Source organism: Mustelus asterias, chromosome 9 (assembly GCF_964213995.1).
Source record: "Mustelus asterias chromosome 9, sMusAst1.hap1.1, whole genome shotgun sequence".
NCBI lineage: Eukaryota > Metazoa > Chordata > Chondrichthyes > Carcharhiniformes > Triakidae > Mustelus > Mustelus asterias.
In genome coordinates this window covers 51,603,024-51,628,721 of record NC_135809.1, presented here as the reverse complement: position 1 = coordinate 51,628,721, position 25,698 = coordinate 51,603,024, and the positions used below count along the sequence as shown (strand labels likewise).

The following is a 25,698-nucleotide window of genomic DNA, read 5'->3' as shown; positions in this document are numbered from 1 at the left end:
TACTTGGAGTTTTTTGGGAAAATCCCGCCCAAGATGTTGCATGACTGGGAGTCAATGTAACATGATTAGGTGCATTGGCTATGCTAAATTCTCCCTCAGTGTATCCAAACAGGCGCTGGAGTGTGGCGACTAGGAGATTTTCACAGGAACTTCACTGCTGTGTTAATGTAAGCCTATTTGTGACACTAATAAATAAACGTTAAAGTTTAACTCAGCGAACATGGTTGACAGGAGAATGGGCCTTGCTGTGATTTAAGACATGGGCAGCTGAGTTTAGATGACATTAATTTTACCAAGTCTGAAAATCCTCCTCCATGGGCCACAAATATGAGATTATTTCATTCTTTATAAAAGATTGTTCAATTTTATTATTTTTTCATCTTTTTAAGTCAAATTTTCAGAAGAGAAATCTCATTTTTCAGGTTTTCTTTAGTTGCCTGAAGAGAAGGAAGTTAGTGTCACCTTTCAATGCCAAATAAACAGTCCCACAACCAAAATGAAAGCAAAATAGGGCAGATGTTGGAAATAAAAGCAGCATCAGTAAAACTCAGCAGATTTGGCAGCATCTGTGCAGAGAGAAATAGAGTCAACATTTTCCCTCCAATCTGACTTTTCTTTAGAACTGAAGAGAGATTGAAACTTGTTGAGATTTATGCTGCTGACGAAGGGGGAAGGGGCACGTAGGACAAAAGGGAAAGTCAGCAGTAGGTTAGAGAGCGGGAGAGACAAAGATGTTGTGGGATAAAAGGCAAAGGACATGGTAATGGTTGTACTAAAGAAATAAAGCATTAGTCCACGGCAGTGTTTCCCAAACTTTTCAAACTGCGGAACCCCTAATGCCCCCCCTCCCTCCTCCACCCACCCCGGGCATCAAGGAACACCAAGCACTCTCATAACATCAACCCCTCTTTTTGTGCCATGGAATCGGAGAGAATACAGAAAACAAATGTAAAGAAGACTTGTCGAGCGAGAACTGTGCATATGTTAGGAATTTGGAAGAGGCACATGGTCATTCGCCAGCTGCATGTCCCCCTCACATTAACCCAAGCCACCTCCCCATTGCCCCTTCACATTGACTCCTGGAAGCAGGACCCACTTTGGGAGTGGGTAAAAACAAATTACTGCGGATGCTGGAAAGTGGCAGCGAGTTAAACAGGATTTGACAAAAGGTCATCTGGACTTGAAACGTCAGCTCTTTTCTCTCCTTACAGATGCTGCCAGACCTGCTGAGACTTTCCAGCATTTTCTCTTTTAGTTTAGGAGTTTTGGCAATCTAGTCATAATTAAAAAGTTTTTTTATTTAAAAAAAAACTTCAGTATTACCTTTGCCATTTTTAATTGGAGGAAAGATGCTGGATAACTGATTCACATCTCACACAGCCGCTCTCTCACGCACACACACCCCGATCTCACACACACACGCTCTCTCACTCACAAACACACACTCATCCCCGCTATCTTACACACACACACCCACTATCTCTCACACACACACACCCCCCCACTCACCCCCTCCACTCACACCCCCCCCCACACACACACACCCCCCCACTCACACACACACACCCCCCCACTCACACACACACACCCCACTCACACCCCCCCCCACTCACCCCCTCCACTCACACCCCCCCCCACACACACACACACACACCCCCCACACACACACACACCCCCCACACACACACCCCACACACACACACACACACACCCCCCACACACACCCCCCCCCACACACACACACACACCCCCCACTCACACCCCCCGCCACACACACACACACACCCCACTCACACACACACCCCACTCACCCCATCCACTCACACCCCCCCCCACTCACACACACACCCCACTCACCCCATCCACTCACACCCCCCCCCACACACGCTCACACCCCCCACACACACACACACCCCACACACACACACACACACCCCACACACACACACACACCCCACACACACACACACACACCCCACACACACACACACACATCCCCCCCACTCACACACACACACACACCCCATTCACACACACACACCCCCCCACTCACACCCCCCCCACACTCACACACCCCCCACCTTCACACACACCCCCCACTCACACACACCCCCCACTCATACACACACACACACCAGTCACACCCCCCCCACCCCCACACACACACACACACCCCCACTCATACACACACACACCCCCCACTCACACACACACACACCCCCCACTCACACACACCCCACTCACACACGCACCCCCCACTCACACACGCACACACACACACCCCCCACACACACACCCCCCACTCACACACGCATCCCCCACTCACACACGCACACACACACACACCCCCCACTCACACACCCCCACTCACACACACATACACACACATATACACACACACACATACACACACACACATACACACACACACATACACACACCCCCCACTCACTCACACACCCCCCACTCACTCACACCCCCCCCCACTCACACACACCCCCCCCCCACTCACACACACACACCCTACTCACACACACACCCCCCACTCACACACACACCCCCCACTCACACACACCCCCCCCACTCGCACACACACCTCCCACTCACACACACACCCCCCACTCACACACACACCCCCCACTCACACACACACACACCCCCCACTCACACACACGCCCCCCACTCACACACACACCCCCCACTCACACACCAGTCACACACCCCCCACCCCCCACTCACACACCCCCCCCACCCACACACCCCCCCACCACCCACTCACACCCCACTCCCACACCCCACTCACACACACTCACACCCCACTCACACACACCCCCCACTCACACACACACACCAGTCACACACCCCCCACCCCCCACTCACACACCCCCCCATCACCCACTCACACTCACACCCCACTCCCACACACACACCCCACTCACACACACTCACACCCCACTCACACACGCACACCCCACTCACACACCCGACTCACACACACACTCACTCCTCTCTCTCACAGACGACACTCAGCACCCCTGCACCCTCCTGCCCCCCTCGCTCTCACACAACCAATGCCGAAGGGAGCTCCTCCTCCTCCCACACACCCTCCACCCAAGCTCTCCCACTTGCACGTTTCAGAGGCTTCTCACAGCTTCCCATGCTCTATTTTTGCCTCTGGTTCCATTCTAAGGATCAACTTTGTTGTTGGACATCGGCTTTTCTTCCCAGCAACAGCAAGAGATAATGAATCAAATGGGCCAATCAGAAAAAAGTCTCTCTGATCACTGGAAGCTGATAGGTTGACTATCAGCATCCAGTGCTCTCTGATTGACTTATTTCTTTGCTCTAGTTATTTTTAAAATTGCTCAGTTGCTCTTTTCAAATTGGCATTTCGAATCATAGAATCTACAGTGCAGAAGGAGGCCATTCATCCTATCGAGACTGCACCAACAATAATCCCACCCAGCCCTATCTCCGTAACCCCACATATTTACCCTGCTAATCCCCCTGACAATAAGGGGCAATTTAGCATGGCCAATCAACCTAACCCACACATCTTCGGACTGTGGGAGGAAACAGGAGCAACCGAAGGAAACCCATGCAGACATGAGGAGAATGTGCAACGTCCATACAGACAGTGACCCAAGGCTGGAATTGAACCGAGTCCCTGGCGCTGTGAGGCAGCAGTGCTAACCACTGTGCTACCATGTCACCTAGTCATGTGGTGGACACCAGTTTCATGGACCCCTGGTGACCTTCATGGACTCCTAGGAGTCCACAGGCCCCAGTTTGGGAATGTCTGATGGAGAGTAAGAACAAAGGACAGTTCGGTCTGTAAGCAATACATGGAAACAAGATACAGACCGGCACTTGGCAAAAAAAGAATCAAAATGGAGACAGAGTCCATGGCACTGCTCCCTCCGTGACACCCTGTTCCACTCCCCTATCACCCCAACACCTTGCCCCCATTTCACAGTGTGGTGAACCACTGTAACACTGTCTGTGTGTGGGATGTGCCTGGGCACGCCCCTGCTGCCTTGGCCCGGGGCTCCGCCCTCCTCGGGGTATAAAGGTGGCTGCTCTCCGCCCCTTTGCCTCAGTTCGAGTTGGCCATCGGTTTGGGAGTGCTTCTGTTCTTGTTAATAAAAGCCTGTTGTTCCGCAACCTCTAGCCTTTGCGTGAATCAATGGTGCATCAATTTTATTAACAACATTTTTGAAATGGAGCAACTCCTGAAACCTGACAAATTGGATCTCGATCCGTAGGCAGTTGGCGCCTCTAATTCTTTTGATCACTGGCTGCGCTGTTTTGAGACCTTCATCGCCTCCTCCTCCTCCGTCGTCGTAACAGACATCGACAAACTGCCTGTGCTCCACGCCCGCGTCAGCGCTCACGTCTTCGCGCTGATCCGAGACGCAGAGACTTACCAGGAGGCAATCGATCTCCTCAAGAGCCAGTACAACCGGCAACCGAACGAAGTCTACGCCAGACACCTGCTGGCCACTCGCAGACAGCAGCCCGGGGAATCGACTGAACAATTCCTGCGCGAACTGCGTGCACTCGGCAGAGCCTGCAACTGCAAGGCCGTTTCAGCCGCCCAAAACGCCAACGACCTGATCAGAGATGCCTTTGTCACGGGCATCAGGTCGACCGATATCTGGCAGCGCCTGCTGGAACAAGGTGGGCTGGACCTTAAGAAAACTGTGGAACTTGCCGGCTCGCTGGAGGTAGCGTTCCGGAACCTCGAGGCCTACACCCCCGACCACGAGGGCGCCCCGTCCCGAAGCCGAACTAACCACTGCGGCAGTCCCTGGAGGCCCGAGATGCTACTTCTGCGGCCTGGAGGAGCACCCACGACAACGCTGCCAGGTGAAAGACGCGACCTGCTCTGGCTGCGGTAAGAAGGGTCACTACCTGAAGGTTTGCAGGGCAAAATCGGCCCCCAGGCCCAGTAGCACCGCGTGCGATCCGCGGGAGGGACCGTCGCCGACGCCATCGGCCGCTTGCGATCCACGGGTGCCGCCATTTTGGACGCCAACGGCCGTGTGCGACCCACGGAGGCCGCCATCTTGGATGCCATCAGCCATGTGCGACCCACGGGAGCCGCCATCTTGGGTGACATCAGCCGATTCACGGGTGCCGCCATTTTGGGAACCGTCCACCGCATCGCCTAATCCGACAGTGGCCTCGGTCGCGTTGGACCAGTCCAGGCCTCACCAGCTCGCCTGGTCGATGCTGGATGTCAAGGTAAATGGCCACACTACTAACTGCTTATTTGACAGTGGGAGTACGGAGAGTTTCATCCACCCTAACACGGTGAGGCGCTACGCACTGCCAGTACTGCCAATGCAGCAATCAATCTCTATGGCTTCGACGTCTCGGTCAGTGAATGTCCTTGGGTACTGTGTGGCAAATCTGACTGTACGGGGCATGGTGTACGAGAAGTGCAGGCTCCTCGGGCTGCCACAGCTCTGCGCTGCCGTACTACTGGGGCTAGATTTCATGTGTCACCTTGGGAGCGTCACCATGGTGTATAATGGATCTTTTCCCCCAATCTCCGTCCAAAATCCACAGATAACAGACCAGCCGCCGCGCACCACCTGTGGTCTCTCGACCCTCAAAGTCGCCCCTCCCTCGCTCTTTGAGCACCTCACCCCCGACTGCAAGCCCATTGTCACCAAAAGCAGATGGTACAGCGCTGGAGATAGAGCGTTCATCAAGTCCGAGGTGCGACGCCTCCTGGGGGAGGGGATCATTGAGGCCAGTACCAGTCCCTGGAGGGCCCAAGTGGTGGTTGTCAAGACTGGGGAGAAACTTCGCATGGTCATTGACTACGGTCAGACCATCTACCGATACACGCAGCTGGATGCCTATCCCCTTCCCCGCATATCTGACATGGTCAATCAGATTGCGCAATATCGGGTGTTCTCCACCATTGATTTGAAATCTGCATACCACCAGCTCCCTATCCGCCCGGAAGACCGCCAATACACCGCCTTCGAGGCGGATGGCCGTCTCTACCACTTCCTTCGTGTCCCCTTCGGCGTCACCAACGGGGTCTCGGTTTTCCAGCGTGAGATGGACCGAATGGTGGACCAGAACGGGCTGCGGGCCACCTTCCCATACCTGGATAACGTCACCATCTGCGGCCATGATCAGCAGGACCACGACGCCAACCTCCAAAAATTCCTCCACACTGCGGCACTCCTCAACCTGACCTACAATAAGGAGAAGTGTGTATTCCGCACGCGCTGCCTCGCCATCCTTGGTTGTGTTGTGGAGAACGGGGTCATCGGCCTCGGCCCCGACCCTGACCGCATGCGTCCCCTCCTGGAACTTCCCCTCCCCACTACCCTCAAAGCACTGAGGAGATGCCTAGGCTTCTTCTCGTACTACGCCCAGTGGGTCCCCAATTATGCGGACAAAGCCCGTCCGCTCATCAAATCCACATCTTTTCCCCTGGCGGCAGAGGCGCGGCTGGCCTTTAACCGCATCAAAGTGGATATCGCGAAGGCCACGATGCACGCTGTAGACAAATCCACCCCATTCCAGGTGGAAAGCGATGCGTCTGATTTTGCCCTAGCCGCCACTCTTAACCAGGCGGGCAGACCCGTGGCCTTCTTCTCGCGCACCCTCCAGGGCCCTGAAATTCGACACTCCTCTGTCAAAAAAGAGGCACAAGCCATCGTGGAGGCTGTGCGGCACTGGCGCCACTACTTAGCTGGCAAACGGTTCACCCTGCTCACGGACCAACGGTCAGTTGCCTTTATGTTCAGTAACGCGCAGCGGGGCAAAATCAAGAACGACAAGATTTTGAGGTGGAGGCTCGAGCTCTCCACCTACAATTACGACATTTTATACCGGCCTGGGAAGCTCAATGAGCCCCCAGACGCCCTGTCCCGGGGGACCTGTGCCAGCGCGAACCTAGACCGGTTACAGACTCTCCACGATGACCTCTGTCACCCGGGGGTTACCAGGTTCTTCCATTTCATCAAGACCCGGAACCTGCCCTATTCCATCGAGGAAGTCAGGTCTGTAACCAGGCACTGCCAAGTCTGCGCGGAGCGCAAGCTGCACTTCTACCGGCCAGACAGAGCGCACCTCATCAAAGCCACCCACCCTTTTGAACGTTGACTTCAAAGGCCCCCTCCCCTCCTCTAACCACAACATATACTTCCTCAACGTCGTTGATGAATATTTGCGGTTTCCCCTTTGCTATCCCCTGCCTGGATATGACCTCGGCCACGGTCGTCAGGGCCCTGCACAGCCTCTTCACCCTGTTTGGTTTCCCCAGCTATATTCATAGTGACCGGGGGTCCTCTTTTATGAGTGACGAGCTGCGCCAGTACCTACTCTCCAAAGGCATAGCCTCGAATAGGACCACCAGTTACAACCCCAGGGGGAACGGACAGGTGGAGAGGGAGAATGCGATAGTCTGGAAGGCCGTTTTATTAGCTCTCCGGTCTAAGGGTCTTCCAGTCTCCCGCTGGCAAGAGGTCCTCCCTGATGCGCTACACTCAATTAGGTCACTACTGTGCACGGCTACCAACGCCACCCCTCATGAACGAATGTTTGTTTTCCCCAGGAAGTCCTCCTCGGGGACCTCACTACCGTCGTGGCTGACGTCCCCTGGCCCTGTCCTGCTCCGGAAGCACGTGCGGACCCATAAATCGGACTCCCGGGTCACCTTCCCATGCAAACACAGCCCTTTTACATCCTCTCTCCATATTATCTAAGGTAGCAAAGACCCCTCCAGAGGAAACAGTGGTTTACTTGCACTTCTTTCAATTTAATATTGCATATTGCTACTCATGATGTCACCGCTACATTGGGAAGACCAAACATAGACCGGGTGGTCACTTTGCAAATCACCTCTGCTGAATTCTCAAGCATGGCCCCAATCTTTTGGTTGCTTACTATTTTAATTCACCACATTTTTCTCATGCTCATCTTTCTATCGTCGACCCACTGCAATGCTGGCCGGCTCCATTCAGAGACAGTGAAACATTGAAATTTCATGGTAGTTCTGGTTCCCAATCTCATAGATGTGTTGTGAACCATAGCCTGGATGAGGGAACCTTTTGAAAGTTAACCTCAAAAGGTCTTACCCATGCTCTTCATACCAACCTTTGTCCTGCTGCCCACTCCCAAAGATCAGTCATACCCACCATGTCAAACTATGGCACGTCACTGTCAATTTACCCTGTATACACTTTGTATAGAATCAATGGCATGTGTGAAAAAGCTTTAAAACAACAATAATTAATTCTATCACTTACTTACAAAAAATACTCTTTTTCCTACAACCCTGTACGAAGGTCAACTCCCAGCCCTTTAAAGTATCAGCAACAGAAACTGGCCACTTGATACCTCTTTATCTTGTGCAAATAATCATTGAGCAATTGACATAATATATATTGGAGCCAGAGCTGTCAATCAAGAAATGTTTTCCCTTGAACAATTGTTTCAACAGGTTAATCATTGTCTGGGCTCTCAGCCAAAAATACATAATGAGGCTTGACTGAGAGCCCGGACATCCATTAGTCTGTTGAAACAGCTGTATCCAAGGAAATATATTGCTTGATTGATTTGTTTCTCTTAGATCTATTTCTCAATTGTCCAATGTTGATTTATTCAAGATAAAGAGGTGTCAAGTGCTTACAGTTTCTGCTGCTGATACTGTAAAAGGCTGGCTCATTTATTGATGCGGGCTGTGGTAGAAGGTGTTCTTTCTAAGAAAGTTAAAAATGACTGACTTTGTTTTAATGCTTTTTCACACATGAGATTGTTGCTATAAGGTTTATTGATTCTATACAAAGTGTAAGCTGGGTAACGGGGCATTGAAGCAGTATAGATTGGTATGGAGGATATGAATGGCCATTAGGGGAATGAGTTGGCATGTGGAGTGTGTTGGAGTGGGGGTGACGGGGATTAAAGGGCTGTTTTCCATTTTATCGTTTGTATTGGAATCCCAAAACACTGAGCGGGGCCTTTTAAACAGCCCACATCCAAACTCGGCAGCCTCTGTGGCTGCCTCTGAACTGTTTCCAGAAATAGTAGGCCCGACTCCAGTTAACAACGCCCACCCGCACCCGACCACCAGAACAAAAATCCTGCCCTTGCAGGCACTTTCCTCTAAGGTGGGCCTGCTGAGCCAGGAGGTTTACCAACTTCTACTACTGGCCTCAACGACTAAAATTCAGCCCATTAACCGGGTTTCTCTTCCCACAGATGCAGCCAGACTGCCTGAATTTTTCCAAGATTTTCCATTTCGAGTCCTGCAACTAAATGGAGCGAACAAGAGTTTCACTACATCATTGAAGGTCGCGGATTAGGTCAAGGTGGCAATGGTTCGGCCATTTCATTGAAAAGAAAAGCCTGTGTGTACGGAAGGAGTGCAGTCTGAAGGAAATCAAATGTTGATTTACTTTCACGTTCGGCTTTGTTTCCATGTTTGCGGGGAAAAGAAATACTTGTCACTGGAGAAGAAAAAGAAAACCTGATTAGAGGGACCGGTTCTTTGAGAGCAAGACCGCTCAACTGAAATGAAGGCAGAAACAGCGATAAAAGAAATAATTAGCAATGCGAGACTGCAGAGGCAATCAGAAAAATGAAGATGGGCCCCGGGAAGGAAGAGTGAGGTAGAAACCAGCTGATGTGTTTCATGTCAAAACTGTCATGTCTATGTACATATGAAGAGTGTTAATTTACCTGGATCCACAGCTTCTCCATCAAATATCGTATTGCGTGTGATCATTTCCTGAAATGCATAAAACAATAGGCTCACATTTTGTGTTATTCTCTTCAGCTTTATCTTGTGCCCGATTGACCACTTTAATTGGGCTGGAAGGAGAATGGTTACGAAAATGTACGTTTCTACTTGACACTTTGATATTTGGAATACAGGAAGTTATACCCTCGATAGGATGGCCTGGGAGAAGAGTTTCTACACAACTTTATACCATGCAACATCAGGGCCAGATATAACGTTGACGTCAATGTTCCTATTATAGAATCCATAGAATCCCTACAGTGCAGAAGGAGGCCATTTGGCCCATCGAGTCTGCACTGACCACAATCCCACCCAGGCCCTATTCCCGTAACCCCATATGTTCACTCTGCTTATCCTCTGACACGAGGGTCAATTTAGCATGGCCAATCAACCTAACCTGCACATCTTTGGACTGTGGGAGGAAACTGGAGCAGTCGGAGGAAACGGACGCAGACACAGGGAGGATGTGCAAACTCCATACAGACAGTGACCCGAGGTCAAAACTGAACCCAGGCCCCTGGCGCTGTGAGGCAGCAGTGCTAACCACTCGGTTTACATAGAGTGGGATTTTCCAGCCCGTCCACCACTGGGATCATCCAGTGCCCCCCCGCCACACCGAAAGTCAATGGGCTTTTGGCTGGGCAGACGAATCTCCCGGAAGGGGTGGAAAATCCCATCCGTAGATGGGACAAACCATTTTGTTCTCATTTATTTGTCAGCAACAGTGCTTAAAATTGTCCAAAATGTGAAAAGGACATGCAATGAAATAACCAATATGCACACAGATGGGAGTGATTTTTGCTCGGATTTCCCCAGCTCCACTGCCAGGATTCAGGGATTACAGATCATTGTGGAATTGCGGTTTGGAGCATTCTTGTCTCAGAATGCATTCTGTTAAAACAAGGAGACAAGTTTCACAATAACAACATCATGCAATGTTGTATTTTGTTTGAAGAACATCCAGCTGGACTCAGATGATGGTACTCTCAACTCTGAGTCAGAAACTGTGAGTTTATATTCCAACTCAGTGACAAGTACAAAATCTAGGCACAAATGCTGCACTGTCAGCAATGCCATCTTGAGAATGTGATGTTAAACCTAGTCCCTGACTGCCTTCTCCGGTGGATGCAGAAAATCACAGGATATTATTTGAAGAGGGCAGTGTCATGGATTTGCAGGAACAAGAATTTAACAAGGAACGATTAGGATATGATCTTCCCAACAACAAGTTAAATCCTGTTGAGTGACAGCAGTGGCCAGCACTCAGAGGGAGAGAATGAGATGCAATTTTTCCCAGTAACAAGATTAGAAGGCACCCAGACAGAATCAGGTGTAAATAATCCTATCATCAGGAAACAGTTTACCTAGATGACTGAGAGATCAGTGGAGGTATGCTAATGCTAATTTTGAGAGCCATGGAATGTGAGAGATGCAGACAGCCCAAATACTTGGGAGAGTCAAAGAGGAACTATATAATTTCCAGTACCTGCAGAAGCAGGTAGGTTAGTTTACATCTCAGAGCCAAGAGGCACTGTAACATCTAAGAGTGGACAGGCCTGTTTAATATCTCACAGCCAAGAGTCCATTTTTACATCTAAGAAGTCTTAGAGCCAAGGCAGCGCAGGAACCTTCACAAAAGCAGTTTAAGTATCTTCACAAGACCAGGAAAAGACATTTCCCAGACTTGATTATCCACCTTTTATTGTGCAGTAACTATAAAGGTGAATTTACCTCAGATTTATTCAATTTGGATGTTGTTTGGAAATGGGAAAGTCTTAAGGAGTTCAGTAATCGCAGATATATATTTTGGAACAAGAGGTAATTTCTATATAAACTGTGGGTGTGTTTAATGGTTCATATATATAATCGTCTTCGAGTGTTATAGTGCAGTTGTGTGTATTTGTAATTCACACAAAGTGAATTACTTTAGTTTAATAAATAGTCTTTAGCAATTGTTATACGGTGACTAGTCTGGTTCTTCTCAATGGGGGAGGTTTCACATGACTCCTCACACCATTCAAAAACAAAACTCTGCACCACCATGAATCAGTGTTTCAAGTTCAGGTGTCCTCGCAAATAACATCCACGCCGTTCGTGACAGCAGGGTTAACTATTGCTGGGATTACTGGTGTTGGGGGAGGGGGGGGAGGGGCGGCGATGGAATCAAGTTTATCTTATGAGAAAGGGTTGGACAGACGTGGCCTGTATTCATTGGAATTTAAAAGACTGAGAGGTGATCTTGTTGAAACATGTAACATGTAAGATTCTAAGGGGACTTAACAGGGTGAATGCTGAAAGGATGTTTCCCCTTGTGGGAGAAGGGAGGAAGGAGAATGAGGGGGCACAGTTTAAAAATTAGGGATCTCCCATTTAAGATGGAAATGAGAAGAATTTTTTTCTCTCAGAGTGTTATGAATCTTTGGAACTCACTTCCCAAGAGAGCAGGGGAGACAGGGTCAATGAATATTTTTTAGGCAGAGGTAGATAGATAACCTTCAACTTGACTAACAAGGGAGTTGAAGGTTATTGGGGGTAGGCGGAATGTGAAGTTGAGGCCATGATCTTATTGAATGCCAGGACAGGATTGAGGGGCTGAATGGCCTACTCCGCTGTTCCTAATTTGAGTGTTCCTTCATGGCAAATATTTCTCATTCAACCAATGACCTTGAAAGAGATTATCTGGTCATCATTGTTTGTGGAAACTTGCTATGTGCAAATTAGCTCATGTATTTCCTACATTAAAACTGCAGCTCAAATCCAGCATTGTGAGGGCGGTTAGGGATGGGCAATAAATACTGGTCTTGCCAGTGATGATTACACCCCATGAATAAATTTTTAAAAGCCTGTAGAAGCAAGTTTTCTTTTAGCAGAAGTAAAATGTTCTGCACAAACACTATTCCCTACAATAACAACAAAATAGGGCTGCAATGCTGTGTTGAGAGGGGACAGAATACGAACTCTAAATCTATGAAAATCAATTATGAAATCAAGGCAAGATTTAATTGTGATATGGGATAAAACTCCAATAAAAGAAAATAATGCAATGTGCTGTTCTGACTGGTTTCATTGACACTTGTCTGCACAACTGCAAACTAATAGTACAGGCAGGGACACTGACGTTTTGGGCATGGATTTTGAATTGGAGCCATCTGCATAGCACCTGGGGCTTTGAATTTCTTCAGGTTTCAGACACGTATGTGTAGATTCCCGAATTCTGCCTCAGTGCACCAGTAGGTGCAGGAAGAGAATTGGAACGGACAGGTAAATTCATGGTCCCGTCGGACATCACCATGTTTCTTTTGCAAAAGGACTTTGCAAACGAAATACAGAGAATGCCAGTCCTCTAGAGTGGACCAGTTCTCACTATCAAATCAAATGATCATTTGGAGCTCCCAGATTGCTAGAGGAGATGAGTACACCAGGCAATGTAAAACAGACATTTAAAAAAACATGAGCCCCACGTGCAAAAAAAATAAATTTAAGAATAAGAGTCAATCCTCTGCTGGTGGTTAGAAACTTACCAAAATCACGTGCTGCTGCTTCTTTGACTTGGGTTCTATATTTAACAAAGGAAAAGTTCACTTACTGCATTGCATTGAAAGAAAATATAGCTGAATTCACATTGAAAGGCGCAGGAAAATTAAAGCACCCACCTTCTTCATTCATCCTGAAACATAAAAGGAAAATTGTTTGAATGAACTTCTATCACTTTATTTGATCAATAGTGCGTCATAGCTCAGGGTGCCCATTCTATTTAGTTTGGGTGTGAGATCTAGTCCAATCCCCTCTGTATACACTTATTATGACAGGTGACCCATTCCTCGACCTACTTCAATAAAACAGAACATATTATTACATTCCTGTTGTGGTACCTTACTGTACCTAAATTGTGTTCTACTTGTGTTCTCTGTAACAGAACAGTGACTTCTAACATACTTTCAGATGAAGTTGTAAAATGTGCTGTGTGAGTGTATTGTGTTTCTTTGGTAAATTAATGTATTGTTAATCACTTAAAAGTCACCAAACTTCACTTTGAACATCCAGCATTATGCATTTTGGGTCAAGTAGAACTGAAACCAAACACCATATCAAGCTTCCTCTGCTCTGTCCCACAAGTCTTAACCTCAACATTAGCTAAGCATGTTGACCATCTCCTACATCAGCAATGTTTTTAGCCATCATCACAATTGTGTTTGAACGTGGTGCAGTCCGATTGGGGAAGTGAGAAGACAGCCCGATTCGAGAAACAATTTGTCAACACATTTGTCTGAAATTTTGTTTTCTATTTTATTTTTAGCAAAACCCTTTGTCAGCAAATGGAATTTTGCGTTAGGATTTCATTATTGACATTTGATTGAGTTGACTTCAACATGCCCAACTAGAATAGGGGTGACCTAACTGGATAAGAGCCGGGCTAATGGCGATGGGGTCGTGTAAATATTGCCCTTACATAATTTGATGGAGTGTGGAATTTTATATTAAAGGGTCCTTTTCAATAGCTACCAATGGCAGTACAGCAACATGCAAAATAATTTCACAAACTACAAGAAATTAAATTCATAGGAGAGTAAATATGCGGCTTTCCAGAGTCAATCAGAAATAAATAACCAAAATACTCTGTAATGGGCACTCAGTTTGACAGAAATGAAGTGGTTTGATGAACAGAGTGATAATAATAACTCACGTTGGCTTTTTCTCAACTTTTGACTTTGGTATGGAGCGGATGTATTCAGCCAGGAGGTATGCCAAGTATCCCAGCATTCCGAGCAACAATAAACAGCCCAAGGTGATGATGAATGGTATGTACCAAGCATCTGCTTGATAGGTGTTTTGTGACAGCCTGATATAGGTTATATTGGGCTGTGGGAGAGAGAAAAGCAAAGAAACTGTTAGTCAGAAACCACCAATGACTTGAAATGAATGGTTTGTTTATTCTCTCCATTGTTCTTGCACTCTTCACATAGAGCATGAGATTATAACCATGGTGAGTAGAATAGTCACGCAAATCAATAAGGTAGCTGTGTATTTTGTTTTAATTCCTGGTTTGTGAATTCAGCTGACAGGAATGAAGGAGAGCAGAAGCTGCAGGAAACAACAAGCGACACTGAGAACTCCCACTTACCTGACGAAGGAGCAGCGCTCTGAAAACTAGTGGATTTTGCTACCAAATAAACCTGTTGGACTTTAACCTGGTGTTGTGAGACTTCTTACTCTGATTTGTAACCTCAGTGGGGCCAAGTGGGTACTAAAAAATAGAGCAACCCAGCTTAAAGGCCAACTTCCCGACTCCATCCCATCCCTGGGCATTTTGTGCAGAGGCATGAAGGTGGAAGTGGAAGGGCTACACATGGTCAATTGAAGAAGGATGACGGGTACTTTCCAGTCAGCCTTCAGGTTCCCACAGATGGTAGTGGTATATTCAGCTGCCTGAAGGGCAGATTGTGGGGAGGGCTCGGTTGTGGGGAGGGCTGACCCTGTGCCAGGCAAGCCAAGAGGCCTTCCTTTCCTGTGTAGTTGCTGCAGGAACAGCCACAGGCCATCCTGAGGAGGGGTTAAACACCCACCCCCACTCACCCCACCACAGTGGCGGCCTTGCAGGCCGAAAAAGCCTTTTAAAAAAATAAAATAAAATCAAGCTAATTTGGAGAGGAGGTGGCCTCCAATTTGAAGTCACCTCCCCCTTACTTAACTGCCATTGTGGCTCCTACTCCTTTCGAGCCCCCAGGTGACCAATCGGAGGCTTTCCAGCTTTGAGAGATGTGGTGAACCATTGTTGGTTCCCACCAGGTAGTGCTGAGCCAGGGTCTGGCCAGTACTATGAGTCTGTATATATGTTACTGTTGGGGTTAGGGTTGGGCTGTTCTACATGTTACTGTTGGGGTTAGGGTTGGGCTGTTCTACATGTTACTGTTGGGGTTAGGGTTGGGCTGTTCTACATGTTACTGTTGGGGTTAGGGTTGGGCTGTTCTACCTGTAATATAGTTATTATGGTACATCCCAGTCGGGCTCCGCCTCCTGGGAGAGGTATAAAGGTCACTGCTCTGTCTGGGACCCTTTATTCTGGGATCGTGTATTATATATGGTAGCTCTATTGTTGTAGTCAATAAAAGCCTTTATTTCCCCGAGTACCTCTAGCCTCGTGAGTTATATCGCGCATCAATTTTATTGACTACAATTGAACTCTCTTCGTTGAAAAAAAAAACGACACAGAGAACATGGAGCAAATGCTTAAACCCGAACGGCTAACGTTGGACCCACGTGCGGCGGGCGCCTCGAACACCTTCGACCACTGGTTGAAATGCTTTCAGGATTACCTCGAAGCCTCCGCAGCGGTCACCACCGACAGACTCCGGGTCCTCCACGCGAGGGTAAGCGACGCTGTATATTTAGCGATCCATGGGGCCACCGACTACAAAGGGGCCCTCGAGCTTCTTAAGAAGCGCTACATTAAACCGCCGAACGAGATGCATGCTCGATATCTCTTAGCCACTCGACGGCGGCAGCCCGGCGAAACGACGGAACAGTACGCGTGCGAGCTCCTACAGCTAGCCAGGGGCTGTAACTGCAAAGCAGTGTCGGCAGACCAGAACATGACCGACCTCGCTCGAGATGCGTTTGTGGCGGGAATCGGCTCGTCTTACATCCGCCTTCGGCTGTTGGAGCAAGGTAATCTCAATCTCACTAAGTCCATAGAGCTAGCGGATGCGCTAGAAACGGCCTCCAAAAGTCTGGCGATGTATCCCGACGACCACGTGGAGACAGCGTGGCAGGGGCAGTCACAGACCCCACTTCATTCAGCGGGACCGAAAAACTGCGTGATTGTGTTCCCACCCTCGGGCCTGACAACGGCAGCAGCTCCAGGCGGCCCGCGGTGTTACTTCTGTGGGGGAGTGAAGCACCCTCGGCAGCGATGTCCCGCTAAAGCAGTGTTGTGCTCCGCCTGCGGCAAGAAGGGGCATTATTCGAAGGTATGCCGATCCAAACTTCCATCCAGGAACAGCAGTGCGGCGTGTGACTCCCCGGAGCCGGTTTCCTCGTCGTCGGCATCGTCAAGGGCTTCTTCCACGTGCGAGGCCAGGACGTTGCCATTCCAGACGACGGAGTCGCAAGAGACGCGCGACCACCAGGGGCCGCTGGTTTTGGCACCATCGCCCACGTGCGACCTATGGGGGCAGCCATTTTGGTCGGCATCGACCGCGAATGACCAGCAGGGGTCGTCATCATCCATCTCAGCTGCCTGCAGTGGCGCCCACGAACCAACGGTGGCGTCGATCATCCTGGACCAGGCAAAGCCTCACAGACTCGACAAGTCCATGATGGACGTACAGGTAAACAAACGCACGATTTATTGTCTGTTTGACAGCGGGAGCACAGAGAGCTTCATTCACCCAGACGCCGTGAAGCAGTGTGGCCTCCGGATTCAGCCTGTCAAGCAGACAATTTCGATGGCGTCAAGGTCCCGGTCTATCACCGTGCTAGGGAGTTGCGTGGTAAATCTGACGGTGCAGGGCACGGTTTACGAGAGCTTCAAGCTCCTGGTGTTACCGCACCTTTGTGCGCCAATACTCCTAGGACTAAATTTCATGGTCCACTTGAAGAGTGTAACCCTACAGTACGGTGGGCCACTCCCTCCACTTTCAGTGGGAGACTCGCAGCCTCTAAATTGCCCAACGCGCTCCATCTGTAGCCTCTCGATGCTTAAGATTACCACACCCTCTTTATTCCAGAATCTCGTGCCAGGCTGCAAGCCCATCGCGACTAAGAGCAGGCGTTACAGCGCTGAGGATCGGATCTTCATTCGATCTGAGGTTCAGCGGCTCCTCAAGGAAGGGATCATACAACCTAGCGCTAGTCCTTGGAGAGCGCAGGTCGTGGTGGTCAAGAGTGGGAACAAACCCCGGATGGTCATAGACTATAGTCAGACCATTAACAGATACACGCAGCTGGATGCGTATCCCCTCCCGCGCATATCTGACATGGTCAACCAGATTGCGCAGTACCGGGTGTTCTCCACCATCGACCTAAAGTCTGCTTACCACCAGCTCCCCATTCGCCCAGAGGACCGACAATACACGGCTTTTGAGGCAGATGGTCGCTTGTACCATTTTCTAAGGGTTCCTTTTGGTGTCACGAATGGGGTCTCGGTCTTCCAGCGTGCTATGGACCGAATGGTGGACCATAACGGACTGCGGGCTACCTTCCCGTACCTGGATAACGTCACCATCTGCGGCCATGACCAGCAGGACCACGATGCCAACCTTCTTAGATTCCTACGCACTGCATCTCGCCTGAATCTGACCTACAACAGGGAGAAGTGTGTATTTCGCACGCGCCGCCTAGCTATCCTCGGATACGTGGTGGAAAACGGGGTCATTGGCCCTGATCCAGATCGTATGCGTCCCCTCCTCGAACTTCCCCTGCCCACTAGCGTAAAAGCACTGAGAAAATGCTTAGGCTTCTTCTCTTACTACGCACAGTGGGTTCCCAATTACGCGGACAAAGCCCGTCCGCTCATCAAGTCTACCTCTTTTCCCCTAGCACCAGAGGCTCGTTTGGCCTTTGAAAAACTAAAAGCCGACATCGCGAAAGCCACGATGCACACTATCGATGAGTCCATCCCCTTCCAGGTGGAGAGTGATGCATCGGATTTCGCCCTGGCCGCCACACTTAACCAGGCGGGCAGGCCCGTCGCCTTTTTCTCTCGCACCCTCCAAGGCCCCGAAATTCGACATTCGGCGGTGGAATAGGAAGCCCAGGCCATTGTGTAGGCCGTCCGGTATTGGCGCCATTACTTGGCGGGAAAACGGTTCACCCTGCTCACGGACCAGTGGTCCATGGCGTTCATGTTCAATAACACGTTACGGGGCAAGATCAAGAACGATAAGATCTTGAGATGGAGAATCGAACTCTCCACCTATAATTACGACATCATGTATCGTCCAGGGAAACCCAACGAGCCCTCGGATGCCCTGTCGCGTGGAACATGCGCTAGTATGCAGGAGAATCGATTGCAGGCTCTCCACAATGACCTCTGCCATCCGGGGGTCACTCGGCTCTTCCACTTCATAAAAGCCTGGAATCTACCCTACTCGGTGGAGGATGTCAGGTCTATAACCAGAAGCTGCCGGGTATGCGCGGAATGCAAACCGCACTTCTACCGACCTGACAGGGCACAACTCGTTAAGGCCACTCGTCCATTCGAAAGACTGAGTGTAGATTTTAAGGGCCCCCTTCCCTCGACAGATCAGAACGTGTACTTCCTCAATGTGGTTGATGAGTACTCACGATTCCCCTTTGTCATTCCTTGTTCCGATATGACCGCTGCCACGGTTATCAAGGCATTTCGTGATCTTTTCACCCTGTTCGGGAATCCCTGTTACATCCATAGCGATAGGGGCTCGTCGTTCATGAGCGATGACTTGAGGCAATTTCTGCTCTCATACGGAATTGCCTCTAGTAGAACCACGAGCTACAACCCTAGGGTTAACGGACAGGTTGAATGTGAGAATGCTACAGTCTGGAAGGCTGTCTTACTGGCGTTGAAGTCTAAAGGCCTTCCAGTCTCCCGTTGGCAAGAGGTGCTCCCTGATGCGCTCCACTCCATACGCTCACTCCTGTGTACGGCAACCAACGCTACTCCCCATGAGAGACTGTTTTCATTCCCTCGGAAGTCTTCCTCTGGGACCTCATTACCGTCTTGGTTGACGTACTCAGGACCTGTCCTCCTGCGGCGACATGTTAGGACCCGCAAGTCCGACCCTTTGGTTGAACAGGTCCATCTCCTCCACGCCAACCCTCAGTATGCCTATGTGGCATACCCTGACGGGCGAGAGGACACGGTCTCGATTCGAGACCTGGCGCCAGCAGGGGGCTTGGAAACCCCTGTCGCTCCCATACCTCCTGTTAGAGACCCCCCAACTATTGTTTCCCCTCCTGACACGGCGTGGGCAGCATCGGGACCATCATTTAACCCTTTTACTCCCGTGTACAGCTTGCCTGAGTCCAGGAGATGGTCGCCACTTCAAGGCGTGCCCGAGTTCAGCGGATTGTCACCACCTCGGGGTCTACCGGCCCGTGAGACATTGGAGGAGCCGTTGGACACCGCCTTGGGGAGAACGCCACCGCGAGTGCCTACACCGGTGTCATCGCCGGTGTTGAGGAGGTCACAACGACGGTGCGGTCCCCCAGACCGTCTGAACTTATAGACTGATGAACAATTGTTCTGTGTTTTGTACCCTGCCGGCCTTTATTTTCAAAGGAGGGGTGAATGTGGTGAACCATTGTTGGTTCCCACCAGGTAGTGCTGAGCCAGGGTCTGGCCAGTACTATGAGTCTGTATATATGTTACTGTTGGGGTTAGGGTTGGGCTGTTCTACATGCTACTTTTGGGGTTCGGCTTGGGCTGTTCTACCTGTAATATAGTTCTTATGGTACATCCCAGTCGGGCTCCGCCTCCTGGGAGAGGTATAAAGGTCACTGCTCTGTCTGGGACCCTTTAGTCTGGGATCGTGTATTATATATGGTAGCTCTATTGTTGTAGTCAATAAAAGCCTTTATTTCCCCGAGTACCTCTAGCCTCGTGAGTTATATCACGCATCAAGAGAATTGGACACTAAGCCCACATTCTGACTATGAGTTGACCGCTTTGTGGAAAATCACAATGAATGTTTCCCACAAGCCTGAGCTTCTAACCCTATTTGACCCTGAGGGAAGTCCAGAGAAAAATTCTGCCCCATGTCACTATATTAACGAACTCAGTCATTTCTTGTTTGGTCAATTTCAAGGAATTGAGATTTTTGAATGAGAGTATTTATTTTTAAAAGCATTCATTTAACTTCTATGTAGCTCAGCTCTCTGATGTACTTACAGTTGTGGTCGTTTCTTGAGTACTGGGTGTCGGAATAATAATTCTGATGTTGATCTTTACTCTCCCTGTCTGGACGACTTTCCTCTGTCTACTTCCAGCCAGTTGGTTATCATCAGTTATTAGAACAAGGAGGTTATAATTTGTCACTTTGTCAACACCATGTGTATAGTCGAAAGGAAGTGCGAGTATCAGCTTTGTGATGTTAGATCCAGCATTAGGAGACAGTCTAAAGTGATTGTTGATATTACCTGGCACAGAAAGTAATCTGGTTAAGGTCATTTAAATGGCAAATAATTGACAAAATTTCCTCTGGCTTTAAAGGTAACTTATCCTATACTTTATTAAGTTGCACATATGTGACATGGTACTCTTAGGTAATGATTGAAAAGAACTACAGAAAATAATTAATATTTCTGGCACCAGTTAAAGATTAAAACAGTAAAAACAAGAGGCAACTTCAACTGCAGCTCAATAACTTAAAAACCCAAAGCTTTTGAGAACCAACATTCTGATCTAATGGACATAATGTTACTGCGGTTGAGAATAGGATTCAGTGCTCTTTATTCTGCTTTTGAAGTAGAGACAGATGAAGTTTTAAGTTTATTTATTTATCAGTGTCACAAGTAGACTTACATTAACACTGCAATGAAGTTACAGTGAAAATCCCCTAGTTGCCACACTCCAGTGCTTGTTTGGGTACGCTGAGGGAGAATTTAGCATGGCCAATGCACCTAACCAGCATGTCTTTCAGACTGTGGGAGGAAACCAGAGCTCCCGGAGGAAACCCACGCAGACACGGGGAGAATGTGCAGACTCCGCACAGACAGTGACCCAAGTGGGAATCAAACCCAGGTCCTCGGTGCTGTGAGGCAGCAGTGCTAACCACTGTGCTGCCACATGAGTGCTTGATTTCAACATTTTTGAAAATGAATAGCAGACAGAGGCACAAAACAAAGAACTAGAATGTAGAGACTTGTGCAATCTCAAAACAATACATTGATAATGCTACTTATGCTTGATCTGCTGTCATGACATATACAGTAACCCCATTAAAGGAGGTGTACCAACAATGTACAGTGCAATTCTTCTGTACCGAGATTGCAGTAAGAGCTCACTGGATGTCTGAATTATTTTTAATGCTCCTTCTTGATAGTATTAAACTCAGTAAAACTGGAACCAGAATCTGCGTGATAGATCACCAAAGATGACTGGTTGATTATTTTAGGGTTCCGGCTTGGTTGGTCCTACGGTTTTGCAGATTATTGAAAACATGATATCAATCCCAATAACCTGGGAGCATGTATCATCGAGGCTACCACATTATTTCACTCTTCAATCGATCATGAAGGATCAACTCCAAACTTAACAATTCTCCTACTGATTGTGGACTGCTGACACAATCCCAGCACGAGAGGACCAGGATTGTTTGAAAAATTACAATTACAAATGGAATCGAACTCTGCTCAATCATAGAATCCCTTGTTATAATGTAACCAATGATAACATGCTGTGAGGATCAGCTGACTAGGGAGACAATGTAACCAATGGCAAAATGACGTGGTGGTCAGCTGACCCAGTAAAAATAAAAGGCAGATGGGAATTGTGGGGATCTTGTATGGCCCAGGGTGAGGCCCCAAGTGGAGTAATGAAGTTTCTTGATTAAACATTTTTCTTTGATATACTTTCTGAAGTTAGTTCTTTTATTGCTTGCAACTGCAATATCCCTACTGCTGCTTGAACACCCCTACAGTGCAGAATGAGGCCATTTGGCCCATCAAGCCTGCACTGACAATAATCCCGCCCAGGCCCTATCCCTATAACCCAGCGTATCACCCTGACACTAAGGGACAATTTAGCATAGCCAATCAACCTAACCCGCACATCTTTGGACTGACAGCCACTTAACCCTGCTACACCACGCGAAAGCATTACAAAAATTCAACCATTTCCATGTATTTCCACAAACATTTTCTTTCTTTCTCTCTGCACTCTAGGAAACAATATAAACAGAGGCACATAAAAAAAACACTGGACAGACACACATGAAGGGAGTTGTCCAAATCAGCCTCGAAAAACCACAATGGTTCCACCAGGCACTTCATGAACGTACCCGAAGCTATTGAGTAACGGAAAGACTGAGGGGAAGAATCAGCGTCTGTACAGAACAACTGAAACCCCTGAATGTTTGTACCCACAGCTGTGTCATCGAGAATTGTCAGTGAATAATCCTTTGGCTGACAGTCAGGTGGTTCATCATTGGTTGGAAAAATATGAACTGTGACCTGAAACATAATAGCATCTAGTTAACAGAAAAGCACACTGTTTCCTGAATTACCTCAATCCACCAGAGCCAATCCAAAGCCGATCAGCAGCCTCCCGCTTTATTATCATTACCAAACTGTTGTTCGATCTCAGTCATCCACCATCAACTTTGAATTTAAGCTATTAAAATCTCTTTGAGGGGTCATTTAAGCAAATTCTGATCGTTGTCCTCTTCCATTGTCTATCATGTAAAGAATCGCTGCTTTGCAATCAGAAATGGAAACCCTCACTGAATATTTTTTTGAGTCCCTTTCCTGCCCCAGGAAATTTGGTCAATGCCGCACCCATGCTGCCATGGCCAAGATCAGCCAATTTAACAGAGGGCAGGGATTAAACTTGGGCCTTTCCTGAATTACCCGGTGAGCCACTACAGAAGCTATTACTTCCCCCATTAATTAAAATGTCAGATGGAACTTTATTAAAAATTTGTTTGTGGGATTTGGGTATTGCTGGCCAGGCCGACATTTATTGTCCATTGCTAATTGCCCTCGAGACGGTAATGGTGAGCTGGCTTCTTGAACCACTGCAGTCCCTGTGTTGTAGGTACACCTGAAGAAGGAGCTTAAGGCTCCGAAAGCTTGTGGCTTTTACGACCAAATAAACTTGTTGGACTTTAACCTGGTGTTGTTAAACTTCTTATTGTAGGTACACCCACAGTGCTGTTAGGAGTTCCAGACTTTTGACCCAGCAACTGTGAAGGAACGGCGATATTTCCAAGTCAGAATGGTGAGTGACTTGGAGAGGAACTTGCAAGTGATGATGTTCCCATGTATCTGCTGCCCTTGCTGTTTCAACTGGGTGGTTGTGGGTTTGGAAGGTGCTGTCTAAGGAGTCTTGGTAAGTTGCTACAGCGCATCTTGTAGATGGTGCCCACTGCTGCCATTGTATCAGTTTTGGAAGGAGTGGATGTTGGTAGAGGGGGTGCCATCTCTACAAAGGACAGCAGTTAAAAGTTCAGTTCAAAAAGTTCAGCAAAAGTGGGTATGCAGTTGCAAGCTTTATTTTGCTTACGCTGTTTCTCCAAAGTTTCTGCAGTTACTATAGTTACAATAGGAAGATCCCATTCAATTGGATATTCAATGACATTAGGACGAGAAGGGAGATTTTTTCTTGCAACTATTGAGGCATATGACAACAGTTTTGTGCCTGTTGGTTCAACCAAACATCTGGAATTTATCTGTACCAATTGCTTATAGACTGCAAATCTATTCAGACGAGTTCCTAAAGAATGAACTTGCATTTATATAGCACCTTTCACAACCTCAGGGTGCTCCAAAGTGCTTTATAGCCAATGCAGTCACTGTTGTAAACGCAGCAGCCAATTTGTATTTGGCAGGCCCTCATTAACAGCAATGGGTGGCCCATGTTGGTGAGTGAAAGAGTAGAAAATCTTACACAAAAGACAAGACTGCGGGGTGAGAGGGGTGCAGGAACTAACACAGCAAGTCATTCTTTTACAGGCCAGTAGGAGTTGTGTTTGTGGGGAGTGTTTTAGTTAACAATCCTCCTCCAGTCGTGTGGCATTCTGACTCCGTTAACTCACGATCTGGCCAAAACTCAAGAATGTGTATTGTAAATGCGCCAAGCAAATTCCTGAGTTATATTAAACTTAACTTCCTTAATTAATACCTTCACAATGTCAGGCAAGGTCAACAAGTGATCATTGAGCCAGGCAATTTTAAAACACTTCGGGTGTCAACTTGTCCCCCTGGTACTGAGAGAAAATTGAAAACCCTAACAGTGAGGCTGAGTTTAAAAAAAATACACAAATGTTTTGGTGAACAGTTGAACGTTGGATTAATTTTCTCATTAAATAAAAACAATGATTTCCCTACCCACACAGCTCAATATCTATTTAATGTTAATCACCATGAGATTTGCAAGTGGACTAACCTGCAGCATTAGAAACCACTTACAGTAGTTGTAGCAGTCTTTGGATCACTAGAATCTTTATCAACAGCCTGCACCATCAGGTAGTGTTGGGCAGTTGCCTCATAATCTGGTTGAGCCACAAGGTATATTTCGCCCGAGTCTGGGTTGATCCAAAATAACTGACTGTAGCCTAGCGTGCTTCCCCCTCCTATAAGTGAGTAACTGAACTTAAGTTCTGGGAACTCTTTGTCTTCTGCAAGCACTCGCCCAACCTTTGTTCCTACTGGAAAACAAAGAACAGAAAAGACTTACCAGACAATGTCGTATAGAATCATGATGTGGGGTGCCGGTGTTGGACTGGGGTGGGCACAGTAAGAAGTCTCACAACACCAGGTTAAAGTCCAACAGTGATGAAGGGGCAGCCTTCCGAAAGTTCACGCTACCAAATAAACCTGTTGGACTTTAACCTGATGTTGTGAGACTTCTTACTGTATAGGGATCATTGCGGTGCTGGCACTATTACTAATTTCACTTCATTCAATCTGCTTATCCGTAACTCCTTACAGCCCTGAAATCGGAACATAAAGAAGAAGAGCAGGAGTAGACCTTAAGGCCTGCTCTTTTGTTGCATTTCCTTGTGTGTAGGCACCAATCTCGAGAAGTACCTCCCTGAACCTCCTGTCCCTCCACCTCTCTCTTTTTCTTAACACCCCCTTTAAAACCTATTTCCATGACAGAGCTTCTGATCACCTGATGTAATGTCTCCTTATTTGACTTGCCGTCGATGATTGCCCAAGTTTGATCCTGTGAAGCTCCCTGAGACAAGTTACTACATTAAAGGTGCTATATAAAGTACAAGTAGTTG

The 25,698-nt window shown here is 48.1% G+C and overlaps 1 protein-coding gene across 1 annotated transcript in view; it reads right to left on the bottom strand.

The window, feature by feature from the left end:
• Positions 1–10,651: 10,651 nt before the first annotated feature.
• Positions 10,652–25,698, bottom strand: part of LOC144499225 (cadherin-related family member 3-like) — a 77,389-nt gene continuing 62,342 nt past the window's right edge. The window contains exons 16-22 of the mRNA XM_078221344.1: positions 24,878–25,116; positions 22,750–22,921; positions 20,663–20,887; positions 14,457–14,658; positions 13,426–13,439; positions 13,294–13,328; positions 10,652–10,663 (exon numbers count right to left, since the gene is read on the bottom strand). Of these exons, the coding sequence (XP_078077470.1) occupies positions 10,652–10,663; positions 13,294–13,328; positions 13,426–13,439; positions 14,457–14,658; positions 20,663–20,887; positions 22,750–22,921; positions 24,878–25,116 (899 nt within the window). The remainder of the gene's footprint in view (positions 10,664–13,293; positions 13,329–13,425; positions 13,440–14,456; positions 14,659–20,662; positions 20,888–22,749; positions 22,922–24,877; positions 25,117–25,698) is intronic.